This window comes from Xenia sp. Carnegie-2017, unplaced genomic scaffold (genome assembly GCF_021976095.1).
Source record: "Xenia sp. Carnegie-2017 unplaced genomic scaffold, XeniaSp_v1 HiC_scaffold_2, whole genome shotgun sequence".
Lineage (NCBI taxonomy): Eukaryota > Metazoa > Cnidaria > Anthozoa > Malacalcyonacea > Xeniidae > Xenia > Xenia sp. Carnegie-2017.
The window spans coordinates 4967181-4981524 of NW_025813482.1; the positions used below are offsets into that span (position 1 = coordinate 4967181).

The 14344-nt window shown below is 35.4% G+C and overlaps 1 protein-coding gene across 1 annotated transcript in view; it reads right to left on the reverse strand.

Annotated features, from left to right (window-relative positions):
• Positions 1 to 12246: 12246 nt before the first annotated feature.
• LOC124440514 overlaps positions 12247 to 14344 on the reverse strand; it is a 39530-nt gene continuing 37432 nt past the window's right edge. Inside the window, exon 10 of the mRNA XM_046990906.1 lies at positions 12247 to 12372. Within this exon, the coding sequence (XP_046846862.1) occupies positions 12247 to 12372 (126 nt within the window). The remainder of the gene's footprint in view (positions 12373 to 14344) is intronic.

Sequence of the window (14344 nt, forward strand, 5' to 3'; positions counted from 1 at the left end):
TAACACAAATCATATTTGAAATGCATAAACTCAACATTTTTCTGTTCGCCATTTTAGGAAATTAGTACAAGAAAATGAATAAACTATGAAAAAGTGGAAGCATAACTATAATAAATGCGACTATTAAATTCGACGTCTGAATCAAACTACGCATTAAACTATTTTAGTCGACTAAAACGCAGATTTGATTCGGCGCATGTAAAATGCGACGTTTGAACCGGGCCTTACTCGAAGGTCAAGAGTTGCACGGTTAGCACTATTTTCCACCCAGCAAACCGCCCTTTACTTTGAAATATAATATTTTACACAATATAATATTTTACACAATCTAATATTTTACACAATATAATATTTTATATAATATTTTACACAATCGTCGAAAAACGACATATTTTCCAGCCTGGATTATAAGTTTATAACTTAAGGTGGTTGCATGAAAATTTATACTGCAACATTTATCTGTAAATATTTTCATATATTGATATTAAAAACTGTATTATAAAAATATAAAATTACTCGCCATCTCAAAACGACCTAGCACCAGTGCATGCATGGTTTCCTTTTAGCTTTTGGTTCTTTCCCATTAGCCGCCATCTTTAATTTATTTCCGATTGTGTAAAGTAAAGGGCGGTTTGCTGGGTGGAAAATAGTGCTAACCGAGTTGCACCTGCTCGAGTCAGTCGAGAGTTCTGACAAACGTCTCCGAGGTTTGCGTAAGCCAGTGTAAACACGAAACACATCTTTTATTTTTTTTTTAAATACAATAATGCGAAACAGACAATTTTAAAACAAACGTTTTAATTTTTTCTCTTAAGAGTGTTCATGATCAATTCGCAAATTCTCTTTGACTGATTGATTGTTTTGATTGATTTGATTTGTTGAGCTCAGATCTGTTTTGAACAGGCTGATGCAAACACAGCTAGAGACCAATCACCGCACGCGTTTTATTGTTTTTGTTTTATAAATGTGGTTATTTTATTTTATAAGGAGGCTGTCGTTCATCACGAGAGAGTTATGAGAAAGTTACATTGTAAAAGGGAACAAGTTAAAAACGTTTAAACATGGTTAGAGTTGGTTTAAATTATAAGTCAAAAAGGCAGAAGTTGTCTGAACCTTTGCAGTATACCTGGATGTTCTAGCTTCTTTTATGAGAAGAACTCTTGTAAACAAAAAGATAAAATTCGAAAGCATAAAATCCCGCTTTAGGTCCATGCTTCCCGATACCCTCTTAATCGTTGGGCACTAGCACACCGCATGTTAACGTTTTGGTAGGATATTTCGACCTCTCCACGTTATCCTACTTGGGAATACCAATATAGCAAGCTTCTGCCCCGAGATCGCCTGGGATAGGCTTTGCTCGGGGTACGCAGGGAGAAGGCGAGCGCGACCGAAGTCTGGGCACCTGAGGCACTGCATACTTAGGGGGTGTTTACATGAATCCGGAATGAGTTTCGATCCGGAATGAACTCATTCCACTTTAAAAGAAATCCTATTGCATGTTTACATGAATCCGGAATGAGTCACAACTCGATCCGGATCGAGTTCATTCCTAGTTTCATTCCGGATCGAAATTTCATTCCGGATCGAAATTTACTTGTTATCTCATGTAAACGCGAATTGAGTTTCATTCTGGAATGATATTGTGATTAATGACGGAGCACGCATGTGGCTTGGGTATTGTCTTCCGGCAAATTGAAGCTCGTAAGCAAATAAAGAGGCTAAATGGGTTAAAATGAGTGCGAAGGAAAACAACAATTAGTTTCATGTAAACACGGATTGACATCACGTTTCGATCGGGATTGAAAGTCATTCCGGATTCATGTAAACACCACCTTAATCGCACCAAGCTTCCACTGCCAGTTGACACCTACTATATGAAGTATTACGAAAGTTGTCGTATGATTGACATCATTACCACGCATGCTCAGATGATTTCTTTGATAATTTGCGACTAAGTGAGCCATTTGCCATGAATTTATTGCAAATGCACCAGTTAGTCGTTGCTATGACTATGGACAATTAGTCGAGTGGACTGTGCATGCTCGAGCGCACGCGCAGATGATTTTTCTGTTAAATTGTTACTAAGCATAATATTTATTTCAAAATCTGTGCTGAAAGATACAGTTGGTCGTTACCATGCACTTGTTTTGACAAATGCATTTCAAACTCATCAACACTTTGTTACGCCACTCGTAATATCTGTGACAATGTTAGAGATGGTTATATTTTTCTCCATAACTTTGTATCTGCATATTTTGTGCAGAAGCAATGCTCTAATATTTATGACAGATATTATAACTTGTGACTGAGGTAGAAATAATACTTGATAATGAAACTTCAAACGGTGACACACAATCAGGCATTTCATATAATGACAGTTATAAAACTGTGTTCCACAATACATTGATTATTTTCACCGAGAGGCAAGGAAATTGCTGATTGCTCTCAAAATCTAGTAGTATGAGTAAGTTTAAAGCAAGTATGATTTTAACACATGCTTCTGTGGTCTAACTCACCCAAAAATAAAAATATATTTCATTCTGTAAAAATTGAAAGATTGTAGAATTGAAAATGATTATCATGCGCATTGTTCTTATAATTTCATAAAAAAATCCATTTAACAGTAAGATATCGAAGAAATTAAATACACGGCCAATTCAGAATTTTCATCTTGATCCTTTCGTTAGCATGGTCTGTGAGGTTGTTTAGCTGAAATTGAGAAAATTTATTTTAGCCCAAAGTCGAGTAACTTTTTGTATATGCTGATCACAACCACATTTCTTCATTTTTTCGCTGTTACCCAGTCAGAAATTGAAACTTAACGCTTGTCTTGGTGCGTAAATTTATTACATACATGCATGGTATGTTACAAAACTAACTGACGCGTAATACCGTCACTATTTGTATGCTCTCATGATATAATATAGTAAAATTCGTCAATGTAAATTTCAGAGCAATGTCGTCATTTATTTCCTTAAAAATCTATTGTTTTCACAGTATGTAAACATCATGTGGTAAACACATAGGCATAAGGCGGCCAAATTTGCCAGATGGCTACCCGGCTATGCCACAGATAATATGACCTTTCACCTTAAACCCTTGGCCAAAAAGACATACGTTTAATGACCTTTGACCTGTCAGTCTGGAGAGGTTCAGACATATACATATTTATTATAAATACGGCCTTTAATAGGTTATTTCTCGTGCTTCTTCTTTCAAATTTTCCTGACCAAATTTCCCAGTTTCAATAGAAACATTCAATAGCTTACTTTAACTGTTTATACTTACCGAAATGAAACCCATGTCACAACAACTCCGGTAATTCCAAGAATAGCCAAAAAGCTGATGACTATTATTATAATTGCTTTTTGTCCAAAGTCTAAAATAATGTGTATAAAAATAGGTCCATTAGCAGTTTAGCACTTAACTTTCAGGTAAACGAGTCATTAAAATCAATCTCATAAAGTTAACTTAAGGCCTTCTACTTAAAATTTAATTCAGACAAATTTCATTGGATGTTCAGTTCATGACAGCTCGTCGATAGATCGTGCTCACGGTTGTTCATTTCAAAAAAGGCAACCTCACAACTTCAATTGTCATTTTACCCTCGTTTTTGCAAACTAGCGGTTTGGATAAAATTACCATAAAAAAGAACAATTAAAGCAGACATAATTTATTTCAATATAATATATCAACATACCATCGTGTAAGTGAACAGATGGATTAATTCGGTTTGTTGTAACCATAACTGTGGAATGTTTTTTATTTATGAGTGGTGTAGTCTTCGAGACTTTGTTGTAATTGGGAGCTGAGAAACAGACAAAGAAAAGATGGACATAAACAGCCATCCTACTATACAATTAGAAAGCTAAAGCTACTGTGTAGAGATGGGGGTGGGTAAACAAATTTTTAAACATTTTCGATTAAACAGAGGATGTAGACGTACCTAGTGATGCATATTTTTTATGAGATTCTTGATTTAATTATCGCTTGTTTTATGATTAAAGCAAGTATTCAGGAAATTATCTCAAGTTTTGTTAGTATTTTCTCACTCCTTACGAAAGGACAATTAATAAATGCATACATAATTTTTCTCATAATATAATATACTAACATACCATCGTTTAAATGAACAGTTCGTTGTATTGGTGTGACCACAACAGTGGAAATTGTATTTATAGGTTTTGTTTTTTCCGTTGTAATGTTGATATAATCGAAATCTAGTATAAGAAAAAGTCATTTAAGAGAGGCTTATATGTGTGTGGCAAAGACCATATACAACCCACACCCACTTTAATATTCCTCAGGGTGTGTTTTAAGTTGTCGCCCGAGGCCCCGCGTTTTGAAGGGCCCCGATATAGCAAAGTCATTTTTTTCATTTGTATACCGCCTTATAATGTCGCTAAAGGAAGACAGACATCCCAGCACAAAAAATTACATTGTAATTATTACATTATATTTATTGTTATTAGTACATTATACACATTACGGGGAAAGGTTGAGTGCTTTCGTCAGGTGTCAAATTGGCGTTTTGTTTTCAATGCCTGGTGATCGAGGTGGCCTCAATATTTGGTTCGGAGGGGCCCCATGCAAGTTTGATCCACCGCTGGCCATCCTGCTATGAAAACTTAAAGCAACTACCGGGGGAGGATGGGTAAAAATTCATTTTCAAACAGACGTACGTGTGACAAAGTATCCTCACCAAAAAATTGATTTAAAATTGCTTAAATTAAAATTTACTAGGAATGTTTCGATTCCTAATGTTTTGCAAGCATTTTCTCAGGGCCTAGTTGAATTTCGAAATAAAAAAATGCGAAATTCTTTGTATTTCGCTGTTAACAAAATGTCCTACCTTTTGTAAATGAGGACAACGTTGGTGATGGTGACGATGCGCACCTGCTTTTAGAGGACGCTAAAATTCCATCAACATATTGATGTTAGAAGTTAAATATACAATACAATAATTCACAACAAATACATAATTATTTTGTTTCCATATGATAAACATAGTTACAACTGCATTGAGCACAGTATGTTAGCTTGGGATAGAAATAAAGAAGCTGCGTGTACATAAGTTCATCAGCAGAAGTGAATAATATGTTTTTTTATTTATACTAACTCTACCATGCATTACAACTACCTATCTAAACAAATATAACTACTGATTGTTTAATGTGCCATTACAATAAGACATCGTATTGACATAATTCGTGAAATGAGCAAGAACAGAATAGGATTAATAGTATTTAGCTAAAATAGCAAACTATGTAATCGAGTTTCCCTGAGGCAAAAGCTTGTCTTCATACAACGAGAATGAAATGTAAAACAGTCATTTGCATGCACCCTTAATTATAACCCCAAATGATAAATAATATGCACGAATTAAACTGTTTATTAGTTGATAACCATATATGTGTATAGATGTGTATATGTGTGTATAGGCGTTGGAAGTGGAGGGGCTAAGGGAGCTTTAGCCCCCTATATTAGCCACCGCTCTCCTGTTATAAAAATTTAAAGCAACTACAGGGGGAGGATGGGTAAAAATCCATTTTTAAACAGACGTACATGTGACAAAGTATCTTCGTCAAAAAAATGACGAAGATTTTCTAATGCTGCTGCCTAAGTAATTTGTAAGATATACGGGGTACGTAATTAAAATGCCATTAAGAATATTTCTCAGATCAATTTAATCAGAAACACTTTTCCACTCGCTACATCAGTGCTTAGTCAGAAAGTTCTTGAAGTAATACTGTCTAATTAAAAGTATATTCCAGCTATCTAATCATTGTATTTACGTCTTGGTGTAAATTTACATTTAAAATTTTGATTTGCTAATTTATTTGCGCAAATCGTGTTTTTCTCAATCAATTCTAGTCGAAAATTGTGCCACAAGCATCGTGAAAATATAACTCCAAAAGACGTCAATTCGTGTAAATATTATTGTGGAAACATACATACGGGTAAAATCAAAAGATTCTCAGTATAACAAAAGATTTTTCATTTCAAACTTCAAATAAAAGCTACTGAATACCATGCAGAAATGAATAGTGGAGTAAGCTTTGTAAAGAAAATCTAGGACGTTTTTATTTCATATTTGGTGTTCTTGTGTACAGCACACATACGAATTATTTTGCTTATTTTATTCGACAAAATCAGTGCGATTTCTTTGTATTCATTAATTGCTTTTTATCTTGAAAATATCAAAAGCTTAAGGCAAAATCACTATCATAATAAACTTATGCAGTGCTTGTACATATATTGCCCCTCCTCCCATTAGCACATTAAATCCTCATCACGCTTGCTAACTATTAATTTCAGGGTATGAAAAAATAAGGAAAAAAAGCAGGATATTTAAAAGTTAGTTCCTATAAACAATATAAAACTGGCAATCCCAAGGATAGTTTAGTGGTATTAAAAGGCGGAACTTTGTTTTTTGAATATTCAGATTTCATACCGAATATCTATGTAAAATACACAACATCGAAAACTTGACCCCTTTAAGAAATATGATTTCAATTTTAAGAACAACAATATGAAGCTTTTTAATGAGAGGAATTAAATGATGGGTAGAAAAAAGATTAAAAAAAATAAAAGTTTAATAGTTCTTTGAGGCTTTTTTCTATAACTTTACATCTATTTTACTTTACAAGTAATCGTATCTTTATGACAAAGCGTCCAATATACAGTGTAGTCACTGTAATATGAAAATAACGCGTTTAAAGTTAACTTTATCGAGATTTGAGAGACAAAATTATATACATTCTCTTTCACAATGGTATGCAGAAAATATGCATCGACGACTTGCCAAGGTCACATAGGTAATTATGGCAGAGATATCTGCATGGCTTACAATGACAGGTTTGTAAGTAACTTCAAAACTTTATTGCTGACGTTTTATAGGAAACATTGTTTAATTATGGTGTGTGGTTTAGACCATATATTGTTTGTAGAAAAGAAACTGTTGTGGTTGGTAGTCGGCGATGGTTGTTGAGATAATAGGTATAGAAAGTGCTCAATACCCTTTATTCTTTTCTTTATGTTTGGCATTTAGATTGATGTTGCTGTAATCGAAGAAAAAGCTGGGCCGGATGTCTGCGTGAAATTGGTGATAGGTTCTAATTCATTATAGAAATAGTTCGTGCAGGAAATCAAGACACACATATAAAATAATTTTAAGGAAAGAGATGACTAGGTAATAGTTATGCAGATCTTTGGCTTGCAGCTGACTGGTATCTACACGTTGATAGTTATCTTCTTATGTACGTATAGAGTGTTAGTTAAGTAGAGGCGTGATATTAAGTAAAAAAAGGAGGAACGACATGATTTTCAAATTGTAAATCCAGTATTTTTTTATTAAAAAATTACATGATCTCGTTAAGCAAGTATCCTTTGGGCTTTCTCCGTCATCTCTTCTCCGATTAACCCCAGTATTCATCTCTTCTTCTCACAGATCTGGTTCCTCACCGTTTATTGATACATTCCACATCTGTCGAGTTTTCCATTTGTGGAAGAATTTGTTTTCCCGTGAGGTGTAGGTCTTTATTCAAATATGAGTGAAAAGTAAGTAAAGATGCTTTTATATTTAGGATAATAATATACATTTGCCATTCCCAGGAGTTTCAATGTCCTCTGATGTTGAGAAATTGCTACCCAACCTAAGAACGATGCATCTGTTTCAGTAGCAAAAATGGTAATTTTCTGATCAAGAATCACTCCAATGCTCTTTTGTTGGCTTAGTACAGTTGCCCACCAGTTGAAGTCGGTGATCACTTCTGCTTTTAATGCACTGTCTTCAGCAGAGGTTTCCGTATCATCCAAAGCAGAGTGAAGCTGACAGTTCGTGGATTGTTCTAGATGAATACTTTTGCCTTCAGGCCATGGGCTTCACGCCGCTGTAACCATTGTAAAAGGCGCCATTTGACAGATGGTACAGATATGGTAATATGGTGGTTGACATCAGCAATGCACAAAGATTAGGGATTTAACAAACAGGTACAGGTGAACATTATCATTCATGATAATGAATCCTTGTTTTCTCAATTACTAGCACAATTACCGTATTTGGAACAATTGTAAACGCTCTGGGAGGGGAGGCGGAGCCACTGAAAAGTGTGGCTATACGGTAAAAACTATGGTAAAAACTGATTGGTTAACATAACCATAAAAATTGGTTACCTCAAATGCATTTAACCTTGTTCACCAATATTTTTATGGTTATTTTAACCAATCAGTTTCTACAGTGTACTGTAAGTTTTATATTTCAATGCTTAACATAAAGCCTGTAGAGAATAGAAAAATAGGCATGTCGAAGGTCATTTTTCATTATAAATTCGTTAGATTTCAACGTCAAACAACGAAACTGCACTACATGCACTACAATTTGAGTTTCTTTAGTAGGACTATAGGCATTCAAGGCCAGTCTCAAGTTTATTGTGTTTGCACAGGCTTATGCAAACCAAAACGACCTTTGCAGTGGCGTGGTGGCAGGGGGGGCCAGGGGGGCCAGTCCCCCTAGCTGTTGATTTTGGGGGGCGCTGAATGAATACGAGTCATCAAGTTTTAAAAATTGGCTATAAAAAATTAAAAACGCATTTGAAACAGAACAGTTATTTTCGCAGTTATATATTCAGTGAATGAAGTTAACTTTAGGGAATTAGGGAAGAAAGGAAGTGAAACCTTGTAAGGCGGTCGATTGAAGAATAAGATATTGACGAGCATTCATAATTAGATGTTTCGTTTGTGGCCACAACGCCTGCATGATTTGTCACATTTGGGGGGGGGGGTGAATATTCATATATTCAGCTTTGCCCCGTTGATTTCTATTGAATTTAACATCGCCAACAAAAGAAATCAACAGCAAGGCAGAGCTGAATATATGAATATTTACACCACCACCCAATTAGCATTCTAGTTTCGCCTATGCATACACGGCCAAATTGTCCTCTTAAGGGACGCAACAAGGCCTAAAATGTGTAATTTTTTGCCTAACTTAATCAATGTTTTTTGCTTCTCTCACAGACTGTAATCGTTACTGGCATTGTATCTTATTATTAATCTGGGCGTAATAATATATTTTTTAAAAATGACAGTAGTGCAGTCATCGGTAAATTGCTATCATAATGCATAGTCTAACATGAAGTAGCCCTTAATGATACCGCAGCATGTACTGCATTATTTGTATTGTGTTATTTACATTTTCATCGTTACGATGAATTTGTCATTTTCAGTAGTAAAGCAAGTTATTATACGGTAAAACTTTTTCAAATCACTTAAAGCTTCTTCGTAAATGTTCAAGATTCATTTATCCGCAGTTATCGAATGTGCATAACAGCATATATTTAATTGAAATTAAGATATTTTTTAAACAACAACATTTGAAGACCAATTAAATTAATGTCTCAAAATGCAAAACTCTCATTTTGAGCAGATGTAATACAGATGTAATTCACACAACAAACATTTCATTTGATAATTCCATTTGTGTTGGCAAGTGTATTTTAATATTATTTAATGTACATCATGGATCATGGTGCAATGTTAAAGACTAACTGCAATGTCTAATTCTTTCAACACCACGAAGAAAAAAAAGTCAGGTGCTGAATATCGAAGATTAAAGAAAGCTAGACAAGAAGAATTTTCAAAACTTGGGGACTTTTGCTTGATTACTTTAAACCTATACAAAATGACCCACCATGCATTTTGTCACAAACAACAGAGGAGTTAGAATTAAAACTCAGGGAAACGCCGAGCATTAGTGAAGACCTTAAACAAGTGCATGCGCAAGAAAAATCTGAGTCGACAGATGTAAACGATCAAGATGAGCATACTTTCAAATCAATCAAAAGCAATGATCCTGTTGGTGAATGCGCTGATATTGACAGCTTTGTCAATTCAAATGAACGTAAGGAAGGCGAAGGCATCTCAGAATCTGCTGAAAATGAATTGAATCGAAATATTTGTATTGATACGAAGGAAAACACGTTTGACCCTGGGACAGTTGTTGATCTTTATCTCAGCATTAGCGAAAAAGGGCGTTTACTTAAAATGAATCCATGCCAACCATCCCAGTTTGTTTTGAAACAAAGGAGGATAGTACAAGGAGATTGCACTTGCTATTGCTCCCAGCAGGTTTTTTTCCACGATGATGGAACAAGACGAAAATGGATTTCCTCTATTCACTAAGTGAAGACAGCTTGTTTTGCATACCATTCATTCTGTTTACAGATGTAACGTCTAGGGGAGAAAATATTCGGTCAAATCAAGGAAAAGCTTTTGCAAACATTGGTTTCTCCAAATGGAAAAAGCAGTATATTAGAATTCTGGAGCATGAAAAATGCAATTCTCATCTAAACGCAAAAGTTGCAGAAGCTCTTTTCCTTCAAGAAAACTCAATATCGGATCAGTTTCATCACCCGGGGAAAATCGAGTCTGAAAGACGTAAAAAGGAAGTTGTTTTAAACAAAACAGTTTTGAAACGTGTGATAGATGTTATTATGTTTCTTGGAAGACAAGGGCTTTCCTTTAGTGGTCACTGTGAATCACTGACAAATTTCTATGTTAATACAGGAAACTTTTTGGAAACGCTTAAATTATTGTCAGAGTACGATCAACCAATCAATGAGCATCTTGAGAAAGTTCGTGATCACCAAGTGAAGCAATCGACAAAGGATGGTGGTAAAACTGATGAAAAAGGAATCAAAGGACGTGGCTCATGGCTAACGTTTTTGAGCAACGATATTCAAAATAAGTTAATCAATATCATTGGTAAAGAAATATCTTCTGTAATTGTACAAAAAATACGCAACTGCAAAGCATGGGCATTGATTGCTGATGCAACACCCGATATAACTCATACAGAGCAATTGAGTATATGCGTAAGGCTTGTTAATGAAACTGGCGAGTGTTCTGAACACGTTTTGTCATGCCAAAAAGCAATTGGAACAACTGCACATGACCTTTACACTGCTATTACAACAATATTACAATTGCATGGAGTTTCATTTGAAAAACTTGTTGCCCAAACGTATGAGGGGAGCATCCACTATGAGCGGATGTTATAATGGTTTGCAGGCAATTATAAAAGAGAAAATCGGAAACCACATCATCTTTGTTCACTGCTATGCGCATACGCTAAATCTCGTCTTATCCGATTCAGCTTGTGTTGCTATTGATGTCATTACTCTTTTTGACTCTCTCGAAAAACTGCACGTTCTCTTTAATAATTTTCATAAAGTACACGAATTGTTTCAATTGGTTCAAAAGAATGAAAACTTCAAAATTTTTTCGATTAAACGTCTTAATACAGTTCGACGGAATGCAAGAGAATTTTGTCTAAACGTATTTCTTTTGAGGTTCGAGTGCATCATGTGAGTGCTCCAAAAAGTAGCTGAGGAAAGATCGTTCACTGAAAGTCAGCGAGCAACAGCAAATGGATTGCAAGCAGCTTTTCAGACAAAGCAATTTGTTGCGACTGCCTGTCTTTTCAAGAAATTTTGGAATTACTGGACCTTTAAGTCGATATCTACAGAGCGTAAATGCTGACTTTGGAAAAGCAATGGATATGGTTGATAGCTCAACTAGAATTCAAATCATACGTGACAAACCAGAAAAATCATTGAAATGTTCGATTCTTTTGCGTTAGATGTCGAATGGAGGTCTACACGACCTCGTCGTCGACAACCAATGGACGGAGAACAAGCCAGAGATGATTTGGCAGATTCACCAAAAGCACAATGGAGGCGAGACACATTTTATAAAGTGCTAGATTCCATTCAATCTTCAATGAAGAATCGTTTTGAAAAGAATCGACCACTAATGATATCATTTGCTTTATTCGCACCCAATCAATTTGACGAGCTCTCGAGCTAGTACAAGACATCTCACGATCTTCAATCTGCAGTGAAAGCCTTTTGTGATGTGTATAAGATAGATTCCCAAAGATGCGCTACTGAACTTTTAAGCTTTGCAGAAACATTTAAAAAATTTCACTGTTCTCAGTTTATAACTCAAAGTGACCATGATCATAATGAGCAGAACTTTGAAACTATTGATGATGGTGATGGTGATGATGATGACGAAAATCATTCTGATACTGACATAAGTAAGCATTCGAATAATGCGTCAATTACCGAGAATGTCCTCCGTCATTCTTAGATGCCTTGAAGCTGCTTTGTTTTCCAAAGTACCATTTAGTCGACGCATACCCAACATTATGCAAAGTTTATTCAATTGCAGTGGCCATACCCATTAGCTCAGCAACTGCTGAACGTTCTTTTTCTTCGCTGAAGAGAGTAAAACGACGATTCGATCTACGATGGTACAGGAGCCTGGAATCATTGCTTTTAATGGAAGTTGAAAGGGAAACTCTCCTTTCTATCGACAAAGATAGAATCATAACTTTACTTGGGAAAACCTCCCCAACGCTTGCAAAGGCATTAATCTAAATATATTTTTCTATGAAAAACAAATAACGTAACAGACATATAATTGCTTGATAATACTTGGTTTTTAAGTTACTTTCCTTTTTATGAAGATTCATGTTTGTGTTTTATAAAATAAAAATAACTGAAATACTTGAAAATAGCTATAAGAAAAGGTGAAAGGGCGCAAAATTTGTGTTGGCCACCGCAGTAAAACTATGCCACCACGCCACTGGACCTTTGCCAGAACTCAAAAGCGGATCAGTGCAAGCCCGAGGCCGAAAGTTGCACCTGCTCGAGAGTTCTCATAAATAGTGACGTAACCAGCCCGCAATAGTCGTGCTATGTAAATTTTTGATCATTACCATTATTTATTTCTTTAGAAATCTACTGTTTCTACAGTGAGTGAAAACAGAAAAATTAACGTAGGACGAACAAACTTGTGGGCTGGCTACGCCACTGCTCATAATAGTCTCCAAGGCTTGCATAAGCTTGTACAAACACGAAAAATATCTTTTATTTCTTTTATAAAATAACAATAATGCAAAACAAACAAATTTAAAACGGAATTTTTTATTTTGTCCTATAAAATATATTCATGATTGATTTAAAAATTCTCTTTGAGTAATTGATTTTTTTGGTTGAGCTCAGAGCTCACAGGCTAATGCAAACACGGCTATAGACCAATCACCGCACGCCTTTTATTGTGTTTATTTTAAAGTTCCAAATACTTACAACATTTTCAATTGGTTTATCAATAAGAAAACGGCAGAATTAATGTCACACACAATGGAAATAAGAATCGGATTCTATGAAGTCTTTCAGAAGAAGTCTGTGACTGCGAGTCAATTTACATTATAGTTGAAAGATAAAGGTATTGCGAACTTTCTGTTAGCTAAAATGTCGATTCACAGGCATTAGTGAATACATTCTTAAAAAAAAGTCAGTACCTCGAGACAAACCTAAGATTGTTGAAAATAGAAACACTATGATCCCAATATTTTCAATCTTTTCTATTTTCTTAATACATCCAACCATAACATGGGAGGAACAATTATGGAACCAAGTAAATGGTTTGAACCCGGGAGTATCGTTATATGTTTGTAAATGATGATCGTCCAGGTTAATAAAGTCCTGAGAAGGACTGTTTTTGATGTTGTTGACTGACGTTTCGACAACCTTAGCGGTAGTCATCTTCAGAGTCAAATGAGGAGTAAACGTCAGGTTAGCCGTATTTATTGTCTGGTTCTAGGTCATTGTATTGTTGTACAGAAATGTGCAGGAAATGTGTATTGTCATTGTGGATTAGTGTGAAGTGAAATATTTTATTTTTAGTTGTGATGTGTGATTTAGGTGTGACGTTTTTAGTTGTAATGTGTGGTGTCAATTGTGTATTGTCATTGTGAATTAGTTTGAAGTGTAATGTTTTAGTTGATCGTTTTTGTATTGTGAATAAGTCGTTTGTAAGGTGCCGGTAATTGCTGTGATCTGTTCAGGGGTTTGTTCCAAGTTGGTATACCAACTTTCTAATGTAAGCCGTTGTCTATAGTCAGTACTGTAAGTGATCCATTTGCCGAGTCCCAGTCAATGTTGTGCTTTGTGATTCGGTGATGTTCGGCAATGTGATTAGTTTTGTCTTGTTTCTTAGTAGCTCGTTTGTGCTCAGTAAGTCTTATGTTTAAGTTCCTGCCAGTTTCCCCGATATAGGAGGCGTGGCAGTCGGAGCAGTTTATTTTGTAAACTGCACCTTGTCGTTCGTTGGGTTGTTCTTTGTCCTTTATGTTCGTTAGTACTTGTCGTAATGTTGTGATTGGTTTATGTGCGACACGTATGTTGTATGGTCGTAAGATACGCGAGATAGTCTCAGACGTACCTTTGATGTAAGGTATCGTTGCTGTTGTCACTGAGTTGTTCGTTTCGTTGGG